Genomic DNA, 25,475 nt, shown 5'->3' on the forward strand with positions numbered 1-25,475 from the left:
GCACCGAAGCTTGTAAAGTTGAAGAGTGCATTCATTTGAGGCGAATTGGGATAGATTATCTTCGATCTGAAGTGTCGTTATGACGCTAATCGATGTGACAGCTGTTGCGTATTTTCAAGACGACAATTGGATGTGATGTCTGTCCCTAAAAAAAAGGGCTGCTGCGGCTACTTATTGTTAATGGCTGTTGTTTGTTCGAGGCGACGTGTTTTATGCGTGCGTGAGGGGCATAATCAAATCTTGGGCGTTGATCAAATCTAGCATTTCATTTCAACGATCCAGACTTATGATGAGATCAACGGTCCAGATTGACATCCGTTTGAATTCAACGGCAGGGATTATCTGAGGTCTCCTATAAAAGAGAAACTTATTATCACTTCAACATTTTACCTTTGCGAACTCAGAATTCCCTTTGTTTTCCGAATGGTTGGCCATTTTCGGCGAGTTTCAAGCGTTTCTCCGCGACATTTTCGTTTCCCGACATTAGGACATCCATTCTGGTCAAGTCTTATAAGTATTTCTGAGTTTTCGTAACTTTTTCTGAAAAAATATGACCTGTGAGGGCAGGGGACGTTCTGGTAGGGACCTTGAGATTGTCAGGGTAGATGATCCCGTTTTGGCCACTTCGGCTGAAATTTCTGAGGCGATTATAGGGGGGAGAACATCTGGAGACGGCTAGATAGCCCGGTAGATACTTCGGTTCATTGGGGGCGTGCAACTATCCTTCCAAATTGAAGTCGGCCAACCTGGCTAGACTTAGGTCTAAGAATAGGATTCCGGATAGTGTAGGTCTTATATTACCGGGGCCAGTTGAGCGAGCTTGCTACCACAGGCCAAGGTGTGTGGCGGTTAGCGAAGCCATACTTAGGACAAGGCTCAGACTACCAATCCACCCCTTCTTTAAGTACGTGTTGAGGTCTTATGGCTTAGCCCCTACCCAGTTAAATTCGAACTCCTGGAGCCAAATGGTGGGTTCATGGATATTGTGAAAAGAGGCCTCTTACAAGGAGGAGATGCCCTTGTTCGTCTTCTAGACCCTGTATACACCTAAGGTCTCAGCAGGGGGGAGGGGGGACAAAACGAAGGGATGGTATTACTTGACCTCCTGGGGGGCCCATACTCCATTCGTTCTCGACCTGCCAAGCTCCATAAAAGATTGGAAGAGTTCGTGGTGCTAGGCTTTAGGGAGGTAGGATACGATGGAGGGGGACCCCCTGGCGCCCCTGACAGCACCAACAAAATACTCGACTCTTAGTAAGTACTGAAACTTCAGATTTACTTGTATACCTGCCACTTTGAGTTTCGAATTTAACTGTGTATTTCATGCAGGTACACTTCCTCGGTGTGAGTTATCTACAGAAAATTTTGACACCATCTGCATTGTCTATCAGCTTCTCCCAAAGAGGAGGTCTTACCACGAGCTGATAAGGAATAATCTCCATTTCGTGGAGCACGATTTGATGGCCTCCCAGGGTGAGTGTAGAGGTCACATCCTCACAGTTTATTGTTGAAATGTTCATACTTAGTTGATTATATTCTTTGTTGCGGATAAACAAGAAGAGGCCCCTGAAGCCCGACTTCAAGACCATCTAGAAGATGATGGCTGAAGCTCAGGCGCTGAAAACAACATCCTCTACGTATAAGAAGCAGACGGAGGATCTGGTCGCGACGAGCAAGAAGCTTCAGCCTACCGTGGCCGAGGAGGAGGAAGAAGAGGCCGAAGCACCCCTGTTAAAGAGGGGCAAACAATCCAAGGGCCCCACTGTGGCAAGGACTGCCACGCATCAAACCTTGATCCCCATCGGGGGGGTGATCAGGGAAAAGGCAGTTGCTTTGCCAGAGGCTCGACCAGCTATCACCACTCCGGGCCCCATTCCTACAGCACCAGTGGCCTAGCAACTTGAACAGCAGAGGAGGAAGAGGGCACGCCCTGAAAAGGAGGCGAATTTCTTGGGGCGCAATGAAGAGGAGCTGGTGGGGGAGGTATTGGAGGCTCTTCCTCCTGAGACAGTAGCCGTGGCAGTGGCCCACAACAGATATTGGACTGAAACTTAGAGGGACCACACTACTTCCCATACTGAGGAGGACCTAGCTTCTGCCAGTACCGCGTGCCTCGCCAAAGCCCCAACCACAAGTATCCAACTTGAGGCCGTGGTGAAAGACCTAAGAGCCAAAAATGTTGATCTGGCCAAGCGGTTGGAAGTGAGCTTACAATATGGGGAGGCAGTGCAAGAGGCCAAGGCCAAGACTGTCGAGGCGGAGAAGAAGAGGGTAGAGGTGGAGAGCCAGTTGGGGAGGGCTAACTCTGATGTTGAGAGGCTGAGGAAAGAGCTCTATGAGACAGAGAGCCAGGTGGATGCTTTGAAGAGGCGACTTGATCACGCTAGCGAGCATCACCGTTTGGCTACGAAGGCTCTGGAGGCCTCAAACAAAGAGAAGGCCGAGCTGAGGCAGAGGGCGGAGGCCCAAGCGGAGGAGATTGAGTCGCTAAAGGCTGAGGTGAAGGTGGTCGGTGAATCTGCGATGCAGCATTTCATTGATCATTTCGAGAAGCATCCTTTATATGACACCTTCGCCAAATACTGGCCTTCCTGGAATGCCCAGGCCATGCTGGAGTGGCTGAAGGAGGTTCATCCGACGCTGGACATTTCTGCTCTTGAGGTGGAGTTAGATGGACCTACCGAGGGTCGCCCAGACGTGGCATCTGCAGAGGAAGTTGCGGAGCCTTCCCAGGAGGTGGAAGTGGGAGATAAGGTCATAGTGCCAATAGACTCGGGCTGCATTGTAACGGCTTCGGCCCAACTTGCAATATTTTGGATATTAATGAAATGTAAATTTTTCCCAAGTGTTTTTGCTTACTTTTATGCTTAACTATGTATCTGGATGAGTTACGAACTTATGTAAATCTTAAACATCGCTTACCAACTAGTCAATGACAGATATGATCCACGTAAAATACTAGAGAACTGAGGCACCAATCGATTAACCCATATAACATAATGGAGAACTGAGGTATTATAACTTACATTATCTTTTTACCAAGGCAGTTCAACACTTAGTAAGATAGGAATGTTACAATACTGGACAAAATGTAGATCGGATCAGGAAACATTATTGATAGTAATTCCTCAAGTGTTCAATGTTCAACTGATGAGGCAATACCTTCCCTGCCATGTCTTCTATTTCATAAGTGCCGGGTTGAGACTCTTTGCAGATGCGATAAGGACCTTCCCAGCTCGGTCCAAGCACTCCGGACCCAATTGGCTTCGATGATTGGAAGACCCTTCTGACGAGGAGACCCCCCAGACAAAGAGTTCGGTTTCTGACCTTAGAGTTGTAATAACGAGTCATCTTTCTTTGATACTTTGCCAATTTTATTTGTGAGGAATCTCTCATTTCATCAAGGAGGTGAAGTTCATGCACCCGAGCTTCATCGTTGGCGATCTCATTGAAATGTATCCGACGATGAGAGGGGACACCCACCTCAACAGGACTCATAGTTTCGAATCCCTGGGTCATGGAGAAAGGTGTCTCACCTGTTGCAATTCGGCTGGTTGTTCGAATGGCTCAGAGGACATGGGGGAGTTCGTCGACACACGCCCCTTTGAAGGCGTTAAACTTCCTTTTTAGGGTATGCTTGATAGTTTTGTTTACTGCCTCGACCTGCCTGTTTGCTTGGGGGTGATGGGGTGTTGAGAAGTCCTTCCTTATGCAGAGTTCCTCACATAAGTCTCACATCTTTTTGTTGTCGAACTGCCTTCCCTTGTCAGACACTAAAGAGTGAGGAATGCCTAACCTACAAATGATATTTTTCCAGACGAACTTTGTGGTATTTGCTTCAGTGATTTTTGCTAGAATTTCAACTTCAACCCACTTGGTGAAGTAGTCAATGGCAACAATGGCAAAAGTGGCGCTTCCTCTTCCTTTTGGGAGCGAGCCGATAAAGTCTATGCCCCACTTGGCAAACAACCATGTGTTGGTGACCACGGAGAGGTTTTGAGAAGGTTGCCTTTGAATGTTTGAGAAGCGCTAGCACTTGTCACATCTTTGAACAAACTGGCAAGAGTCCCTTTTCAGGGTCGGCCAGAAGTAGCCTTGTCAAAGTACTTTGTGGGTCAGAGCCGTTCCTCTGAGTGGTTACAGACTCTCTTATGAATCTCCCTGAGTATATACATGGCTTCTTCCCCTCCCACGCATCGGAGAAGTGACGAGGCAAAGCTCCTTTTGTAGAGCATACCATCTTAGAGAACAAAGTGAGCAGCCCTCCTCATCAATCTCTTCGCCTCGCTTTTCGATGTTGGTAGTGATTGAGGTAGGTCACGATGGGTTGCATCCAAAGTAGGGTGCCTTCAATCCATAGTACCTCTTCACCTCCAGAGATAGAGGGTTTCGGTATACGCTCAATTGGAACAATTTTTAGCAGCTCCAAATCCCTGCTACTGGCCAATTTGGATAGGGTATCGACGTGTGTATTTTCGAGGCGTGGGACTTGAACTAATTCGAATATCTCGAAGTGAGGGATTAAGTTCATAACCAATTTCAGATACGCAACCATGCCACAGTTTTTGGCTGCAAACTTTTCGTTGACCTGACTTATCATAAGCTGTGAGTCGCTACTTGCTACGAGTCTTTTCATTTGCATCTCTTTTGCTAGTCTAAGGCCTGCTAGGAAGGTCTCCTATTCCGCAGCGTTGTTCAAAGCTTTGAAGCCAAACCTGTCTGTGCAATTTAACTTATGGCCCTCTGGGCTTTCCAAAACAACTCCTGCTCCGGAGCTAGTCTCTGCTGACGATCCATACACAAATAGGTTCCATTTTGGGGGCTCGACTGGTTCCATTGTCACCTCTATTTCTAGGGCTTTGACAAATTCAACCACAAAATCTACAAGGACTTGGCCTTTGATGGCGTTTCAGGGTCGGAATAGTAGGTCAAACTCAATAAGTTCGATTGCCCATTTTAGCAAACGTCTCGAAGTGTCCGTTCTCTGCAATACTTGTTTCTAGGGAAAGTTGATGAGAACCTCAATTGAATGGGCCTGAAAGTACGGCCTCAATTCCCTCGACGTTGTAACTAGGGAGAGTGCAAGTGTCTCCATATCTGGGTAGCACGCCTCTGCGGGGAGGATGCGCGTTTTCCTCTCTGATAAGGACTGAACTGATGGCCTCGTCTAAGATCGCCAAGTACAGCAGCAGTGGCTCTCGTGGTTGCGGCTTGGATAGTAGGGATGCCTTTCCCAGGTGCTTCTTCAGTGCTTGGAAGGCTCCTCGCATTCGCTCGTCCATTGGAATTTCTTCCCTTGCTTCAAGACTTTAAAGAAGGGTAGGCTCTTGTCAATGGCCCTAGAAATGAAGCGGCTGAGCGTGGCTATTCGACCATTGAGACTTTGTACCTCCTTTGGCTTCTGAGGTGACCTCATTTCTAGTAGGGCCCTTATCTTTTTCGGATTCGCCTCGATTCCTCTCTGGTTCACAATTTATCCTAGAAACTGACCCGAAGCAACTCCAAAGGTGCACTTGAGGGGGTTCAATTTCATGTTGTACTTCCTAAGAATCTAAAAGGTTGTTCGAGGTGACTTACATGATCTTTCGCCTAGAGGCTTTTAACTAGCACGTCGTCCATGAAGACTTTCATAGTTTTGCCAATGAGCTCGACAAACATCATGTTAACCAACCTCTGACAAGTGGCTCCGGCATTTTTCAATTCGAATGGCATCACCTTATAGCAATACAATCCCCTATCTGTGATGAACGATGTTGATTCCTCATCAGGTCGAAACATGGGTATCTGATTGTACCCTGAGTATACATCCATAAAACTCAAGAGCTCATATCCAGCAATGGAGTCCACCAGTTAGTCTATCCTTAGGAGAGGAAAGCTGTCCTTGGGACATGCCTTGTTCAAATTCGTGAAGTCTACACACACCCTCCATTTCCCGCTAGGTTTCTTTATGAGGATCAGGTTGGATATCCACTTCGGATATATAGCTCCTCCGATGAAGCCGCTGCGACTGAGTTTGTTGACTTCTTCTTTGAATGCCTCATATCGCTATGAATTGAGGGCTCGTCTATTCTGCCGATGTAGGGCACAGGAAGAGTTGATGTTAAAGTGGTGGCAACTGATCTTTAGGTCTATTCCCACCATGTCTTCATGCTTCCAGGCAAAAACATCCAGGTTCTTTTTCAGGAAGTTCATCACTTCTTCTTTCACTTCGAGGATAGTGCTTTCCCAATCCGCAAGACCTGAGTGGGGTTTTCAGGGTTGATGGGAAAGTTTCTAGTTCTTCCATTGGAGTCGCATTTGGTTCGGACCCGTCCAACTCATCAAGAGGGAGCCCTTCTTCAGGGGCCTCTACCATGTCGACGTCTTCCTCCTATTCGGAGGTGTGCCCTTGTTCAGGGGTGTTAAGCATCTCTATGTCCATGTCGGCTTCATTGTTGGCCTCTGTTATAATGACATTAACAGTACGGGGCTTGAAATTTTTTTAGAAAGTTGAGGTAACATGCCCTTGAGCCCATTTGGTCGCCTCGAACTGTGGCAATCCCATATTCAGTTGGGAACTTCATACACAATGGATGGATGTAACTCCCCAAAGATCTTTCAAGGCGGGTCGGTCCAATACTCCATAGTAAGCTGATCTGTGGTCCACCACCAGGAACTCCATGAAGTCGTGGGCAGGAACTCCATGAAGTCGTGGGCCACTAAGGGGACTGACCCCATCTCGACAAGTAGAGTAATTCGCCTTCATAGGACAATGATGTCGCAAGTAAATCCAAATAGCCGGTCAGTCATAAGGATCAACTCGTGTTGAATCTGCATTTTATCAAAGGTGGATCCGAATAATATGTTCACCGAGCTGCCATTGTCGACGAGCATGCGTTTAAGTCCGTTTCGAGCAACTACGGCTCTTACCACTAACGCATCACGATGGGGGTGGTGAACTCCTTGTGCATCTTCTTGAGAGAAAGTGATTGGAGTCATCCTGTTGATCTCTTGGGTTTTATTGACAATGAAAGTAATCATTGGTGGATCCTTTGCTTCCCTTGTGTAGTTCCTCTGGACATTCTTGGTATTGCCACTGATGTGAGGTCCTCCAACAATTGTATCAATTTTCCTGATAACTTGGCCTCCAGATGGGGCCTAATCCCTATGCTTGAATTCTCCTCTGTCCCTGGATTCTCTCCTCCGGGGTGATTGGTCTCTATATCGCCTCTCTCCCCTATTCGGGGAGGTGGACCTGTGGGTGTATTCACCCCTTTTCGAGGAGCGTAGGTTACTCCAGGTCGAGGATCGAGGAGCATCTCTACATTCGCTGGTGTCGTGTCCGTAAAGTTGGTGAAAAGTGCAAAACCTTGCCCCTTCCAGAGTGTCAAGGACCGTAGCTTTACTTAGCCCCTTGATACTATCGCAACCGTAGTTTGTCCAACTTCGGCTGCACATTGTAAATATTACTTCAGGCTTGAGTTGTAATTTTCTTTTCATTGTAATAGTTATTTCAGTTGTAAAATAGCTCTGATATTAGTAAACGTTTAATATGATTCCTCGTTTTTTAAACGTCTACTCCTGTCACTTAAATTTTTGTTCAGAATGTTATTATAGAAGGTATTAATCATTCAAAAATCTTTCAAATTCACCGGTGTCCACCCCCTGCACCAGCAATTGTAATTTTCTTCTTTCATCAATTGTAATCTTCAGTTTTCATCAATCAATGTTAAATTTACTTTCAATGTATTGAAATTCTCTATTGTAAGCTTTCTATAAAATTGTAATCAAATTTTCTTTTGTCTCGATGCGATCGAGAAAAGGCGGAAGGTAGTCTAACGGAACAGACTAGTGCCACACAGTGTGCCTTTCTGTGCCAAGAAGAAAGGCACCCCGTGAAAGTTGGTATCAAAGCTGCGGCTCACGACCCTCGATAAGAAAGCTATGGATCCAATTACATCCCACACCACTTAAATGTAAGAGCCTCAAAAGAAGGGTACTACTAAACAGCGCGTGGATGCGCTTGATGAGACAACTACTAGGTTGTGCTATGACTTGGACGGTCTCGAGAAAAAAGACGAGATGGCCGAATCCGAGATTCGTGGATTACACATCCAACTTGATGAAAGCCAGAGGGCTTGCACAGCAATGACTGAAACTACTGCAATTATTCCTGATCTTCAAGATGAAATGGAAGCGTTGAGAGCTCAATTACGAGTACTCCAACGTGCGGTGGGTAATGGGTAAGCTCCCGTACCTGAGTATGCTCCTAGACTCAGAATTCCTGAACCATGTACCTACAAAGGGGCACGTGATGCAAAAGAAGTCGAAACGTCTTGTTTGACATGGAGCGATACTTTCTCACAGCTTCGATTAAAGACGAAGCTAGAAACTAACCACAGCTACCATGTATCTGGGTGGAGATGCAAAACTATTGTGGCGAACCAAATATGCTGACATTCAGGCCAACAGGGTTCGAATTGATTCTTGGAATCTCCTCAAGGAAGCAATCAAATCGCAGTTTTTCCCAAAAAATGTCGAGTATCAGGCTCGATGGGCACTTCGAGACCTGAAACACACAAGCTCTATTAGGGAGTATGTGAAATCCTTTTCAGGGCATATGCTGAATATTCGAGATATGCCGAAAAATGATAAGCTTTTCACCTTTATGGAAGGGTTGAAAGCGTGGACACGCACGAAACTTCAAAGATAGAAAGTTACTAATTTGAACACGGCCATGGAAGCCGTCGAATGCTTGAGCGACTACCAAACAGGATCTAGAAAAGATTGACCTTCGGGGAGTAATCAAGCAATTGGATGTGGTAACAGACCTTACAGACCCAACTCGAACCCAAATGGGGGAGAGCGTTAATAAAGAAAGAGCCTATCAAAGCGCCTGCGGCTTTCAGGGAAACTATCATAATAACCGTCAAGGAAATTTTAACGACAGCAACAGTAACAACTGGAACAAAAGAAAAGCAACGGAGGGCCGAACTGATGCCACTCCCAAATTGAAGTGCTTTTTATGCGAAGGACCTCATCAGGTGTCAGAGTGTCTTCAGAAGTGGATGGTGAATGCATATTGTCAACTAGCAAGTGGCGGGTCAAGTTCAAAGCAAGAGGCCCCGCAAGCTAATTGTCATAGTGAGACCGACTCCGAAGAGGATGAGGACGTAGTTTGGGCATTTTCACATCGGCCCATTTGATCCAGGGCCTGTGTTCCACTCTATATGAGCCACATATACAACAGAAGAGATCGAAGAGCGAATGGTCCTATTCCAAAACCCGTTAAAATGCTTATTTAGGAATTTGAGGACATCGTGCCGGACGAATTACCAAAGAAATTACCACCAAGAAGGACGATTGATCATGAGATTGAACTTATTCCATGAGCCAAACCTCCCGCCAGGGCACCATACCGTATATCTCAGCCTGAGCTTGAAGAGCTTAGGAAGCAATTGAGAGAAATATTGGAGAGTGGAATCATTGTGCCTGCAAAGTCGCCATACAAAGCTCCTGTATTGTTTCAGAAAAAGGCCGATAGTTCTCTTAGAATGTGCTGTGACTATGGAGACTTGAACAAGATTATTGTAAATAATAGCTATCCTATCCCACTGGTTGCGGATTGCTACGATCGATTGAGCCGGGCGAAGTATTACACAAAAAATGATCTTAGGTCCGGATACTGGCAAGTTCGGATCAAGGAGGGAGACAAAGCAAAGACTACGGTGGTAATCAGATATGGAGCCTTTCAATTTAAAGTGATGCCTTTTGGTTTGACAAACGCTCCAGCAACATTTTTACTATGATAAATCAGGAACTTTACGGGTTCTTAGATGATTTTGTCGTGGTGTACTTGGACAACATAGTAATCTACAGCGAGACATTGGAGGAACATGTCCAACATTTGAGATAAGTTTTTAATTGGCTACGGGAGAATGAACACTATGCCAAGCCGTTTAAATGCTCATTTACTTAGACATCTATCAGTTTCTTGGGTCACGTTATTGAACAAGGTAAAATGCGCATGGATTTGAAAAAGGTTACAGATATCAAAGATTGGCAACCACCAAAAACCATACATGATGTACGTTCATTTCTTGGGCTATGCAATTACTATCAAAGATTTGTGAAAGGCTACTCAGAAATTGCGCTGCCACTTACCGAATTGACAAAGAAAGATAAGGATTGGGATTGGTCATCCCAATGCCAAACTGCTTTTGAAAGGTTGAAAAAATCCATGTGGAAGAACTCAGTTTTAGCCTTACCGAATATGACTAAACCATTTGAAATTCATACAGATACTTCAGATTTTGCACTTGGTGAAGTCCTCGTGCAAGAAGGACATCCGGTAGCATATGAGCTGAAATTTAAACTAAACAAAACGTCGTTACTCGGCACATGAAAAAGAATTGTTGGCAGTAGTCCATTGTCTTAGAGGATGGCGTCACTATTTGCTTTGGTCTCTATTTATTGTGAAGACAGATAACACTGCAGTTAGTCACTTCATGTCCCAACCAAAACTATCGAGTAAGCAAGCTCGTTGGCAGGAATTTCTTTCAGAGTTCAATTTTATGTTAGAGTATCATCCCGGATCTAGTAATCATGTTGCTGACGCTCTTAGTCGACGGGCCGATTTGGCTGCCATTTGCTCCGTAGCTGCTCTTTCATGAAGCGTCGTCTCCACGAACACTAGAGACCAAATTTGGGCACTTTTGGAGAAGGACCCGGCTACTCAATATTTGGTTGGCCTCATCAAGCAGGGTAAAACTCGCCAGTTCTGGCTCGATGGGGAACTAGTGAAGACAAAAAGAGACCGCCTATATGTTCCTAAGGACGAAGATTTGATGAGATCATTAATTACAGAATGACATGACATGATTTGGGTAGGGCATACCGGAGAGGAACACACTTGTGCACTACTGCAACGTGCATACTACTGCCTTAAATGTGGTACGACATTGCAACCTATGTAAAAATCTGTCTTATTTGTAAGCAAGATAAGGCAGATCATCAGAAAAAGGCGGGCTTGTTGGAGCCCCTTTCCGTCCCAACCCGCCCATTCGAAAGTGTATCGATAGACTACATTATTGGGTTGCCAAAAGTTGAGGATTTTGGCACTATCATCGTCGTGGTGGACCGCTTATCAAAATATGCAACTTTCATTGCAGCGCCTAAGTATGTATCCGCGGAAGAGACATCTTAACTCTTCTTCAAACATATTGTCAAATACTGGGGGCTGTCTAAGGACATCGTCAGTGATCGAGATCCTCGTTTCACTGGCATATTTTGGATTGAGTTGTTCAAACTTCTTGGTTCAACTTTGAGCATGAGTTCTAGTTTTCACCCACAATCTGACAGACAGACAGAGCCCTTCAATTCTATGCTAGAAGAATATTTTCGGCACTTTATCTCTACTTCGCAGAAAAACTGGGTAAAACTTTTGGATGCGGCCCAAATTTGCTTCAATGCCCAAAAGAGCTCTTCTACTAATAAAAGTCCTTTTGAGATTGTTACTAGCCAACTACCGCTACTCCCTCATACAGTGGATATTGAACGAAGTACCAAGTCCCCTCAAGCAAAGAACTTTTCTCAAGAGTGGAAACGAAATATTGAAATTGCTCGGAGTTATCTTGAGAAAGCTCAAAAAAGGTATAACAAGGCTGCAGATCTAAAGTGTCGTTTCATTGAATTCAATGTTGGAGATCTGGTAATGGTTAAGCTTCCCCACAAAAATGTTTACAAACCAACAAGAGAGAAGGACTCAAAATTGACGCCAAAATACAATGGACCATTACCCATCGTGAAGAAGATTGAAAGAGTTGCATACAGAGTTGAACTCCCTTCATGGTGTAAAATTCACAAAGTCCTTCATGTTAGTGTGTTGAAGCCATACTTTGCGGATAAGGAGGGCGCATCTAGAAATGAGCCAAAGCGACCTGTGTTTGAATTGAAGAAAGCTAGAAAGAAAGTTGTTGAAACTATTCTTGACCATCGAATCATTCGATCTTCCAGAAAAGATCACCAGGAGTACTTGATCAAATGGATTGGATGCAGCAGCGAGGAGAATACTTGGGAAAGAGAAAAAGATCTCGGAGCCTTCAAAGCATTAATTGAAGCATATCATGCATTGATGGCACCGAGGACGTCGCCAAAACAAATGGGGGACAATATCAAGGACTGCAACTTTACTTAGCCCCTTGACACTATCGCAGCCTCAGTTTGTCCAACTTCGGCCACACATTGTAAATATTACTTCAAGTTTGAGTTATAATTTTCTTTTCATTGTAATAGTTATTTCAGTTGTAAAATAACTCTGATATTAGTAAACGTTTAGTATGATTTCTCGTCTTTTAAACGTCTACTCCCGTTACTTAGGTTTTTGTTCAGAATGCTATTATAGGGTGTATTAGTCATTCAAAAATCTTTCAAGCTCACTGGTGTCCGCCCCCTGCACCAGCAATTGTAATTTTCTGCTTTTGTCAATTGTAATGTTCAATTTTCATCAATCAATGTTCAATTTACTTTCAATGTATTCAAATTCTCTATTGTAAGTTTTCTACAAAATTGTAATCAAATTTTTTTTCGTCCAGCGCGACTGAAAAAAGGCGGAAGATAGTCTAGCGGAGCAGACTACTGTCGCACGGTGTCCCTTTATGTGCCAAGAAGAAAGGCACCCCGTGAAACAGGGCCTGTTTAATCGCTTCTTCTTCTTCTTCTGATTGTTTGTTCCCCTGGATGGCTCTGCTTTGGTAGGAGCATTTTCATATGCTAGCACTAGCACTGCATTTAGAGTGGCTGAAGCCAATGCCTATGCAGATGTGGGGGCTATTGTGTGAGCAGTCTGGGTCCATTGCTAGGTGACGAGGTGTGCGGCTGATCCTTGACCCATCTGCCTCTGCGGCAGGGGAAGTCCCTAAGCCATGCGATTTCGATGGTCAATCATCTCATCATTAACGATTTCCACCCTCGTCATTTCAACCAGCTCGTCATAGGTGGTGGAATTCTTGCTGCGTATATCCCTCCAGAACAGAGTGTTTATGTTGAGGCCACCTTTCAAAGCTGAAAGGGCCTCCATGTCAATGACTTGCTTGCAGTACGTGATTTCATTGGTGAATCTGATGAGATAACTTTTCAGCGTCTTGCCAGGAGCTTGCTTGCCTCAAGTCTTGTAGGCGTTGCATTGGGGTATCTCCTTCCCTTCGTGAAAGGTATTAGTTCAGAAATGTCTTCTTCAAGTCTGGCCAGCTTCTGATGCTTAGGGGTGGTAATCTGCTGTACCACATTTCAGCAGATCCGGTGAGGGTTAGATGAAAGGCCTTACATTTCAATGCCGACGAGGCTCCTCTGAGGCTCATCTGCGTCATGTACTTAGTCAGGTGTTTCTGTGGGTCCCTCTTTTCTTCATACTTTAGGATTTTATGAGCATGAAGTTTGCAAGCATTGGGAAGTTTCGAATTTCTCTGGAGAAGGGAAGGTTGTCATCATCATCGATTTCGTAGAAGCGGCATGGCCCTTCAGAGCCTTCCTCCTCTGATGCGTTTTTGGGAGGTGAAGGTGCCTCTTCTCAACTACCACAATCCACTAGGTTTCTCCTCTCTCACCTATTTCTAGGCGAAGGAGGTCCTTGCTCCTACTCTTGTCGAACTGATCATTGTACGGAGCAGACCCTATTGCTAGGGTTCTGCCCTATTCTATCGAAGACAATGACAGACCTTTAGGGTTCGTATTCTGATGGGAAGTTCTCTCCTAATGGTAGTTCTGCTGGTTAGCTTCCTTGCGCGTAGGATGTCACATCCACACCTACTTCTCTTTCAAGGGGGTGTTCCCGGTGCTGGCTCAAATGGCCTCGACCATGAGGCACAATAATTTCTTGAGCTAGATATGATCCTTGAGGCACCCAGAAGCCTTAATGACTTCAGGTCTGCATAAAGAATTCTCGCATCGCCACATTTTGAACGACAATGTCCCTCATTCTGACAGCTATTTGAGCCATTCCTTCAGTGAGCGCTGCTGTCATATTACCTTGGTGACGCCGGTGATGGGGTCTCCGATGCGTGACATTGGTCCTGATTACCTCTTTTTCAGAGGCATCCCTGTGCTCTTCAAAATTTGCATCTTCATTACTATAACTCATTTTGTTTATCCTTTCAAGGGTGTTAAGAACTTGTAGGTTAACCTTGTTCTTTTTCAAGAACGTGCCCTTTTCAGGGTAAGTCGATGGTTTGCCGGTGGCTTTTCCTGTGGACAATGTAGAACTTTTAGACGGAAAGTTTCCCACAGACGGCGTCAATCTGTTGATCTCAAGAATTGGACCCTCCACGTGGCCAACGGATAACTACTCAACGTGATCCTCCCTGCGCACAACAATGCACGGTCAGAAGCAAACGACAGGAACCAGCTGTGGTGGTGGCGACCGCATACATTCCGACTGTCAAGTCAGCGTTAGGTGATCGAAACAGTGCTCAAGCTATGCAAGAGAGTGGGGAGGAGAATATATATTACTTAGTATGGAGAGCTAAATTATAAGAGTTTCATTACCTCTGTCTCTTGCTAAACCTTAGGTATTTATAGATGTAGAGCATAGTTGGATGCGGGACACGTTATGCATCTGATAGTATGAGGCTTCTGCTCATAAGCGTCAATCAGTCGCATCTAGTGTGGACGAGCAATTAGTTCTTCTGAGTTGAGTTGACATAAAGTCGATATGTCATATCAACTAGACCCATGGAGATGTCACATCAAGATCCGACATATCTTTCTGAAAGTAGCGACAGAGGAATCTGTTAAGAGAGTGCCTCGGATCCTTAAACGCTTCTGCGTTAGGGGCACTTCGGTTACTTCATTGGATCTACTCTTCACCTTGCAGCGCGCCATATTGAGGTCATCAGGAATTGGTATCACTTCAGAAACACTTCGGATGTACACGTGTCACTTTAGAGAGTGTTTTGACTGTTGTGCCGAAGTGGTTTAGTTAGGGACGTAACACAAGGTCTTACGAAATTGGGGCTGATAAAATAGCCACCGTGGAGACTTCTATTAATCCCCACCATGGAGACTTCTATTAATCCCCTTGTACTAGAAGTTTTTGTTTCTTTTTCTTTACGAGCCTTCGGTAGAAATCACTATCAAAACGTGACTGTAAGAGGAAGTCTATTGGGTTATAAAGTGCTCCTTTACAAGTAATGTAAGACACAGTCTTCACATTTGACATTCCCCTAACACAATTTCTCAGTTCGATGGCCCGCTCTTATACTGAAGTAATTCTTATACCCGTTTAAATGTGTATGCCAAGTGTGACATTTCGCGATAGTTAAAAATCTAACCATGTTATTTTGAGAACATCAATTTTGAAATCTAATTGCTAGTTTGTACTTAGTGAATTCTATTATGATGCTCCTATTTCACCCCCGTTTCTTAAAATTCATTTTTTTTCCCAAATTCATTGAAGTGATTTACAATTTTTATCAATTTTTCAACAACTCATTTTACCAACTTATTTTAATATCTACTAAAAATCTTTTTTAAGCCAAACCAACTTGGATATTCATTTATTTAATTTGGGCTTCCCCTTTCAAAAGCACGACTCTAGGATCCCCTAGCCACTTGAAAATAAAATAGCATAAAATGCTAAAAATGAACATTATAACGCTATCCGTTTTCAATCGAGTATTCCACCAAGAACTGACATGCTAAATAGAGTTCAAGGAGTTTCTTGAGCTTCAAGCAAATACACTTTCCTACCCATTATACCCGAACATCCTAGAAGGCTATGTATGTGGTAGATCACTCAACGTTTACACCCTCCTCAAGCTGTAAATAAAGAGTCCTATGAGAAGCTTAGTAGAAATAAAAAAAATTGGTCAACGTCAAAGGAGAGAAGAAAAAATCTCTATTTCAGGCTTCCACTTTTGTGCCTAAACATTAAGGGTGCTAGCTGCCGCTAGTAATTAAGCATCTTTCCCTACGCTAAGCTAGAGCTATTAGAGTATAGTTTGAAACTGAGCTGGGTTATTAAAGACTTCTGTTATCTTATTAGATAAATTATTCTGTAGCTTAAGAAGATCCAGGGTATCAGGTAAATGTATTGTGCATGTCAAAAAACACGCATCACAAGTGATAATGTATACTAACATGTATGCGTATACAGTATTCATGTCTGTGTCACGAAGAACCAAAAAATAAAAATAAAAAAAGTGAAAAATAAAATTGAAAAGCATATGTCGATATTCTTTTTACCTCATTGGCAGCAGTATTTTTATGTAATCCGTCCCTTGGAGCTATGATAACAAAGCACTGAATGCACCAGAGTTTGTAAAATGACCGAAGTTCTCTAGTTCCAATTCGTGAAGAGAGTTGAATAACTAAGAATTATTAAATGAGGCCACCGAGCTGGCCCCGTATGCAGCTTATGGGCCCTTTTTGCCCCAACAAGGCTGCACTATTAGCTGCAAGGCGAAGGGGACATCACTGGCACGACCCCGTCCCAACAACAATACATAATGGATCACAGAAACTAACAAATACTAGCAGTGATATAGACACAATGGATTACAGAAATACTCTGGCAGACAAATATAGAAGAAGCTCAACAAGCTTTTCAACTCAAACACATTCCAAGAACTTCTCAAAGAACATTTACGTATATATCCAAGGGTAATGGATTATCACAATACAGTACGAGAGATATATATGTAATCACACAGTGATGCACTGCTCAGAAGTGGTGACCACGTTCTTGTGCAAAGAAGAAGCAAAAAATTTAAGTGTTCCTGCATTCTGAACCATATAAAACTTCGGTAGCCTGAAAGACAACATTTCCATGCACTTCGACCCACAATTCTTCAGTCGAATAATTGAAAGACCAATTCACATGTTACTCACTTGTTATGAAATATATTACTCCATTTAGAACTAGTAAATCACGGCCAGCATTTACATAATGTTAGAATCAAAAGAACGTAAAATGCAGTCCTAGTGCCATAGGGGCAGTGATTTTAACCAGCATACAACACAAAAGTACAACCATAGGCCTTGTAAACAAAATTTAAGAATAAGAGCATAGTTTAAAGTAATGTTCATCTCAACTGATCAAAACCGAATTTTTCTTCTTCATGAATTAAATCTGTCATAAAAAGATTATAAAGATGAGCTAAGCTGTATCTTCAAATATCACAAGCATTTATATTATATAATAGAGAATCCCACCCGACTAAGCTATCAGAATACCAGATTTAACAAACACCTCTTTCTAAAATCCCATAACAATCTCTCTTTTTGGTTGATATATCTTTTCACTGCTTAATCCCAAATAGAGTAAATCACTATTACCCTAAGCATATCACTTTTCTCACACAAATTTCCACATTTTCTTGATGCCAATGAAACTGGATATTATACGTCAAGATAAATAAATCCACATAAACATAGAGTAACGTAATTTTCATTAATCGAACGCTGAAATTAGATAAATTGCAACCAAGAACATAAAATACAATTCAAAACAGCAATCAAGAGCTACCCAATTCATAATTTCCCAAATAAATCAAAAACCCAAAAAATCCCCAATTTCAAACCCTAGCATAGTCTCCCCTAGGATCATCCACAACATTTAGCAAAGACCCATATGGCGAATCCTCCTCAACCTCCTCCGGCGCCCTCAAAACAGCGTGAAGAAACACAATCACCGCCCCAATAATCGAAGAAATAAAAATATTCCACCAAACTTTGGTCCATAAAACAGCAACCAGAGTGAGTAAGAGAAGAAAACCCAGTATGATTTTCTGGTCAATGGTGTGATCGAGGACAGTCAAGGGCTCGCTGCGCGACAAGAATAAGTATATGTATGCCGAAAAAATGCAGAGAAAAAGTATCAAAGAGAGGGGATGGGTAAGAAGCGAGAGGAGGAATACGAGAAGAGAAAGGAGAGCGTAGTTCGGATAGAAGTAGCGAAGGTTTTGGGTGAGGCGAAAGCTGGCTTCAGAGAGGGAGATGGGGAGGCTAAGAGTTGCAGGGTCAAGGAACTGCCGCCAAGGCCGGGCGGTGACGGCAGCGTCAGCGGCGGTTGGTGGCGATGACATTGGCCGGCGGATGATTCGTCCGAAGTTTTTTTCTTCCCGTGTGATGACTCGGTTAAAAATTGGACCTATTGACCTGAGCGTGCACCATATAGTTTAAATACAATATGGCCCTCGTTTAACTCATTTCATTTTCATTTTCTCTATTCTATTTTCAACAAAACAATCTTTCACAAAATAATATTACACGTAAATCGAAAAAAAATCTTCTTTTTCAATTACTCATTTTTTCAAAAAAAATATTATTCCATCTATTTTCATTTTCACAAAATGGGGACCAAACGGGACATAATTATTAATAAATAATATTAATTTTATACTGCTATAAATTAAATATTTATTAGTAAAGAATCATTAAACCCCTGCAACCATATTTATTATGATTATCATATTACTTGCAATCATAATTCTTTTTTATAAATATGTGATTTTAGTTTATTGAACCAAGATTGACCTAGAATTAAAATAATAAAAAACTTATATATATTATTAATTAAAATAGCAATTTAATTATTTACCATCAAATGGAGAAACAAAATGGGCCAAAATAATTTTATAGTCCGTATACCTAGGGATGGCAATGGGTCGAGCCGGCTCGGCCCTTTAATCCACGAGCTCGGCTTGTTGCTCTTAGGCTAGCTCGGCTCGGCCCATGAGCTCGTAATGTTTTTTTCATTTTTTTTTTTGCACATTTTTTACACCTTTTTAAAAAAAAATTTCAATTTTCGACTCGTGGGATCGAGCCCCCTGCTCGGCTCGGGCTCGAGCTCTTCATTTGACGAGCCCGAGCCGCCCACGCTCGGCTCGGGCTCGAGCTTGTCATTTGACGAGTCCGAGCCGCCCACGAACCGAGTTTTAACGAGCCGAGCGGTCGAGTCGACGAGCCGCTCGGCCCGTTTGACATACATACGTATACCAAAAGTCCAAACCCTAATATAGAATATGCATTATATAGGCAAAACTCAACATTTATTTATATTTTGCCGTCTCGTCACTTCCCTCCAAGTCCTTTCTCTCTATCTTCTCTCTGACACACAAAATATATGTATTTGTATATAAGAACATAAAACCATGTATCTGTATTTGTTTAAGAAAGATTTCACCAAAAATATACTAGAGCTCTAGTGACTATTATACAATAGGAGTGGCAATGAATCATTGTTGTTGTTGTTCTTCTTCTTCTTCATTTTACACTAATTTTATTTTGTTTTTACAAAATATCAACTCTGAATCACCAATTAATCGATTTTCAATTGAATCAAAGTTCCCAAATTTTACCCCAATTTCTTAACATTAGATTTTCACACTATAACAGAATTGGACTTCAACCTTGTTCCCAGAATTTTCGGTTGAATGGCCGGTCTAATCCAATTTTGAAAGCATCGATAAAAAGGAATTAATGCAAAAGCAAGTATATCAACACATTCTCGTGGAAGTTAATCTAAATCTAGAACGAGTGTTGCAGCAATTTTTCAATCACATTTATATCTACTACTGCAATTAATCAAGTTCACACAATTCACATCATCTGTTGCATTGCAAATGCCATACATCTCATGACACCAATCATATTCATATCTCATAGTTAAATAAACAAAAACTATGTTTTCCATGCGTTCTTATAGGGATTTAACATTCGCTATATTATAGACTGAGCCCTTGATTAGTTACAAATAAATGTATTTTATACACTAATTTAATCCGTTAAATATAATTACTTGGAATACTTTTAATGGATTATAGCTTAATCTCATATAATTATCGTTTGTTAAGTGAAACTCGATGTTGGAGGTAAAACTGAAAGAAAAGGACGAGATTTTAGCGAAAAAAGAAGATTCTAAAAATTTGGGGATCAAAATGCAAACATTCAAACTGTTGATTTGGACCAAAGATTTATGATTGAAGATAACATGAAATAAATTGAATATAATTGAAAGACAAAGGATTGATTATAAGAAACGGACTAAATTAGACCGTGGGACGAAAGCTAGGGACCAACAATTTGGTCCCATAGTTGAGAAACCATACACACGCACCATACAAAAAGGCTTGTGACGCAACGCCAAAATCTGGCTAACCCGAGAGCACAACGACAGGTTGATGCAATTACAATGGTCCAAGCCATAAAATCAAATAGCTATAAACTGGGTAGACGAGCTAGTTTCCTTGTATTGATGGAACTCTAGATGGAAAGAGCTAGTAGCCATGATTAAACCTAATTTTACGGCAGAAATAAGAGGACCACATACCTTACGTAGAGAACACATTTAGCAACGAGATACAAAGCAGTTAACGTAAAGATTTGAATATTTTAAGGCTCATATTCAAGATCAAAATCAAGAAATTGATTCTTTATCGATCTTCTTGTATTTACTCTTTTTTGGAGTGATGAATTTTCATATATCTATGTATAAATTCCATAGAAACGTGCTACTCAAAACTCTCCCTTGTATTGGATGAATATGAAACCATTGTTTACGTATTTTTAATTCAAATACCAAGTAGTTAGCGTATTCTGGTATTTTTATTATTATTCTTTCCTTCTTATTTCATTACATGATTGCTTAATAACCAATAGGTAATTAGTTATTTGTTGTAGTGCTTGGAGGTCCACAAGAAGTTTAAAACATTGCAAGATTAACATACGGACAATAAATGTTAGGAATAACACGTATGTCGTATGCAATCGCGTAAATAATTGCTTAATTAATGCATTACTTTATATATGAATTTAGAATAGGGATATGACAGGATCATGCTTAGAATATATTTAACCTACCTCGAAAGAGATGGTTTGACAAAATTGGATTATTGAGATTCATCACATAAATTAATACAAACCAAAGCTTCTAGATAAGTTATATAATAATTAAGAGATAAAAAACTAAATCTCCTTCGTATTGCATAAATTCGAATTATTCACTATATTATTATATGTCAATATGGGATTTCACCAAAAAAAAAATTGGCACCGTGTGGTGGAATAAAGTTTTTAAACTGAATTTAATGATTCACAATTGGATTTGAAATTTTTTATTATTTCTGGCTATTCTCCACAATCCTAATTTCTCGTGTTAGGTGTTCTTTTTAGGTACTAATCAACAATGTAAGCAAGATTCTGACAATGGAGAAGTAACAAAACCTTTGTAATGATTAACCTCGACATGGAGGGTGAAGATATGCTTGGAGGAGATCCAATTTATGAAATTTGTTATGGAATGCATTATATTGGACACTGGTTGTATTAGTGCACTGATTCCAACATGTCGAAACTTCTTCGATTTAGACAATATTTAAGATGACAAAAAGTAATGCCAAATCTGATAAGGGATACATGTTTGTGAGATATTATGTACCTGTCGATTGGAATGAGAGCATCATACTTGTGGGAGATGGTCCATCTATGATGAATGAGAAGGCATTTGCAAGTACTATAGTAAACTTGCCAAGTTGGTTGAAAGCAAAATGCCTGAGGGAGATGCCAATCTACTGGGACAAATTTAAAAGGTTGGAATACAATCTACTAGCAAAAGTTGAGTGAAAAGACTTCTCATTGCTCATGAATTTAGAATGTGAACCGATCAATAAACACTATGAGATATCAACAAGTGGAGAAGTGCATAATGAGAATGACAAATTAATTACAAATGAACCAAACGAAGAAGTGACAATTCATAATAAAGAAGTAATTCATGAGGATAAAACTAACACATATTCTTTCGACTTTATTGATTGTCCAATAATTGATTTGTGATTAAGCTCGATAAGGAGGTAAAAGTTTGCATAGTTGAGTTTGAATTTAATGGAATAGGCAAGTCATATATCATTAAAAGTGGCAATGTAGAGATCTAGAGAATAAATGAAAAGTAGACAGAGTCAAACGAAGCAAATTGAGTAAGACATTAAGAGCTTTCTTTACCGTTCCATTATACATCATCAATAAAGTCAAGTTAATGACATTAAATAAGCTCTTATTATGAGACAATCCAATTTTATTCCCTTTTATTTATTATTCTTTTGAGATATTAGATACTTATTTGCTTTTCTGTGAGTTAGGCATCTTCTTTGCCATAAACACGTCTTTGAGGTTCTAGTGCATGGTTTAGAATATCATTGACGTGACACATGCACCATATTGGCACTGACGTAATGTTCAGTCTACAATCGCTTTTTGTGGCCATAAACATGAACGTGTTCTCTATCTAAGGCCAGATATAACCATCTACGACTGCAACCTATAACAATAAAATCTGAATGTGTCCCATATATGCAATTGCAACCTATGACCATAACAAGCAAACACGTCCCTTCCCTACTTCCCCTACTTTTATCCTCCTTTGTGCCCATGTTTTATAGTTGGTTATGATGTGTTTGAGTACTGTTGAGCCCAAATAATAGTGCCTCGCATACTTGGCCCCTTTTAAGGCTGTTGGGCCGAGTTTGCTGAAATGTTTCTGATCCAAATTGCAAAGAGACACATTCTCTTGAAATGTGACTTCTGCCTCCTTTGTGGATATAATCTGGCCATATTTCTGGCCATCTTCTCACCGTTGATGAATGACCCTTGACTTACCTGATTAAAAACGTTTTGATGCCTCATTCCTTCTTCCAGAGAGATCGATTCTGAGTGAATTCTAGGGTTTTCCTTTTTCTCTCAAACCACCGATTTTCTGAGTGAAAATGATTTCTGTAAATTTGAGTGATTTTTTATACTACACTTGATGTATAGCTATGATATTGCTTAGTGCTAGTTGATGGTTGTGTGTGAAACGAGATAAAAATAGTGAAGAAACTTTGTGTTTCTTCGTACATTTGTAACGTTCTTGGTTCTATTTCTAGTGGATCTAGAGCTATATCTACTTAGTAGATGCTCAACGTGGTGAGTAGGCCGTAAGGCTGAACATCCGGGCCTTTGTGGCGAAAAATCCTTTGTGTTCATTGTTTTATTTTTCTGCAACTTCAATATTTTAGTGATTCTTGCGATAATCTGTATTCGGAAAACCTCCTAAGATCTAACAAGTGGTATCAGAGCGTGTTCTCTGGAGGATTTGGATACGTCTTTCAAAATCCTAAGTTTTTGTTTAAAAATTTTTTTAATGCCAAATCTTTGAGGTTTTGAAGTTCTTTTTAAACATTCTATCTCGCTGAAATTTTTTGATAAATTTTTTTTGTATTCTTTGAAATCTTGAATATTATGTTGGGATGATCTGCTGGGTCTCTTGATATAAAATGAGTTTTTTTCTTTTGACATATTCTCAATCCTTGTGTGATCTGTTGTTTTGGTCGTGTTCTTTGGTGAGTCAAATTTCTTGACTCATTACGATTCTTTGGTGAGCCGAGTCAACACGTTCTGATTCTTACTGAGTTCCCACTGAGTCACTATCAACAGTCAGCTGTTCGTGCTTATTCTAAATTCTTGCACTGTCTCCGGTATACTCTGTACCTTTTTTATTATTGCTGATTACTTGTGTCAATCCTTGAAACTAGTTATTAAGGTAAGTCACCCTCTAGTGCTTTCCTTTGTCCAAGGTCTCATTTGAGGACCTGGGAATCTGAGGGAGTATTGGAACAAAGGGTAACCACCCCTTAAACCTCTTTTCAAGAATTGAGTGTACGTTTAATTACTATAACTGTGTATTTGTTACTACATTTATCATCATGTCCACTGCACACAAAATTGAGATTGATGTATGGAATGGTAATGGTGACTTTAGTTTATGGAGACAAAAACTGAGGGCTCTGTTGTTACAACAGAAATGTGCACATGCTATTGATAATACTTATCCTGCTGAAACTAGTGCATATAGAAGACAAGAATTAGATGATATTGCCTAGAGTTCTATATTCCTTCATTTGTCTGATAGTGTAATTAGAAAAGTTGGTGAAACTACCTCTGCACAAGCCTTGTGGGATAAACTGGAATCCCTTTACCTAACTAAATCTATTCCTAATAAATGTTATCTTCTAAGGCAGTTCTGCAATTTTAGATTTGATACATCCCTAGGACTAGAAGAAAACATTGATAAATATGTTAAACTAGTCCAGGACTTAGAAAATTATGATGAAACTCTCTCTGAAGATCAACAAGTTGTTGGCCTTCTAAACTCCTTAAGTGACAGATATAGGGAGATAAGAAATGCCTTGGAATATGGGGGGCAAGATTTAACAGTTGACATAATAATCTCTTCTCTAAGAAATAGGGAACTTGAATTGAAAGTTGAGTCAAAGGATTTCAAATATGGTGAAGGATTACACATAAAAGAAAAACAAAATCAAACTAAGAAAAATGCAATGTGTAACTTCAACTACCATAAAAGAGGAAATTCCCAAAATTCAAGGTTCAAAGATAAAAACAGAAACTAAGTAAAATCCAAAAATCAAATTAGAAAATGCTACTATTGTGGTAAAACAGGACACCTGATTAAAGACTGTTTTAAGAAGTTATCTGATACAAAAGAAAAACATAATTTTAATGATTCTGCAGCTGTTGTCTGCAAAGGAGAATCAGATATACAAGGGGTTGTCCTTGTTAATACCATAAATAGGAACCCAAATGAGTGGGTTTTGGATTCTGGGTGTACCTTTCACATATGCCCCATTAAAGATTGTTTTCTGATTTTGTTGACCTGAATGGAGGGCAAGTGCAGATGGGGAATGACATGAGTTGTCAAATAAAAGGGTTAGGAAAGGTAGATCTCTTGATGCAAAATAATTTTGTACTCAAATTAGAAAGAGTGAGGTATGTACCTGAGCTAAAAAGAAACCTAATTTCTTTGGACAGTTAGATGAAAACTATGACATAAGAATCCATAAAAGCTTTATCAAGCTGATGTTTGATGACAAGGAAGTTGTCTCTGCCCCTAAGATTAATGGCATATACACTCTGCAAGCTGAACCTCTGGTAGGTTTCAACTCTGCAGCTACTGATTCACAATGTGACAAGTCTTTGACCTGGCACCGAAAACTTGGCCACATGTCTGATAAGGGATTAACTATTCTAAACAAACTGGGTTTTTTGGGTAAAGATAACCTTGAAAAATTAAGCTTTTGTGAAGACTGTGTAATTCGTAAACAGAGTAAATTACCTTTTAAAACTGGAACTCACAAATCCACCTCCATTTTGAACTATTTTCATGCTGACCTATGGGGTCTAGCATCCACTAATACACTTAGTGGTTTTAGATTCTATCTACTCATAGTAGATGATTTTTCTAGGAAAGTATGGACTTTTCTATTAAAGCAAAAATCTGATACATTCCAAAATTTTAAACAATGCAAAATTATGATTGAAAATCAAACTGATAAAAGGATCAAAGCACTAAGGACTGACAATGGCCTTGAATTTTGTAATTTGGAATTTGATACTTTTTGTAAAGAATCTGGAATATCAAGGCATAGAACTGTGACATACACCCTACA

The 25,475-nt window shown here is 40.9% G+C and overlaps 2 protein-coding genes across 2 annotated transcripts; one reads left to right on the forward strand and one right to left on the reverse strand.

The window, feature by feature from the left end:
* Positions 1–1,599: 1,599 nt before the first annotated feature.
* Positions 1,600–2,936, forward strand: LOC111400534 (optineurin-like). Its single transcript, XM_023027940.1, has 3 exons — positions 1,600–1,887; positions 2,056–2,754; positions 2,889–2,936. The coding sequence occupies exons 1-3, from the start codon at positions 1,600–1,602 to the stop codon at positions 2,934–2,936; spliced, it is 1,035 nt and encodes a 344-aa protein (XP_022883708.1).
* Positions 2,937–17,057: 14,121 nt separating this feature from the next.
* LOC111400535 (PRA1 family protein D-like) lies at positions 17,058–18,059 on the reverse strand. Its single transcript, XM_023027941.1, has 3 exons — positions 17,556–18,059; positions 17,311–17,366; positions 17,058–17,142 (listed from the first exon to the last, which is right to left on the reverse strand). Exons 1-3 carry the CDS (start codon positions 18,057–18,059, stop codon positions 17,058–17,060), a joined length of 645 nt encoding a protein of 214 aa, XP_022883709.1.
* Positions 18,060–25,475: the final 7,416 nt, after the last annotated feature.

This window comes from Olea europaea, chromosome 10 (genome assembly GCF_002742605.1).
Source record: "Olea europaea var. sylvestris chromosome 10, O_europaea_v1, whole genome shotgun sequence".
Lineage (NCBI taxonomy): Eukaryota > Viridiplantae > Streptophyta > Magnoliopsida > Lamiales > Oleaceae > Olea > Olea europaea.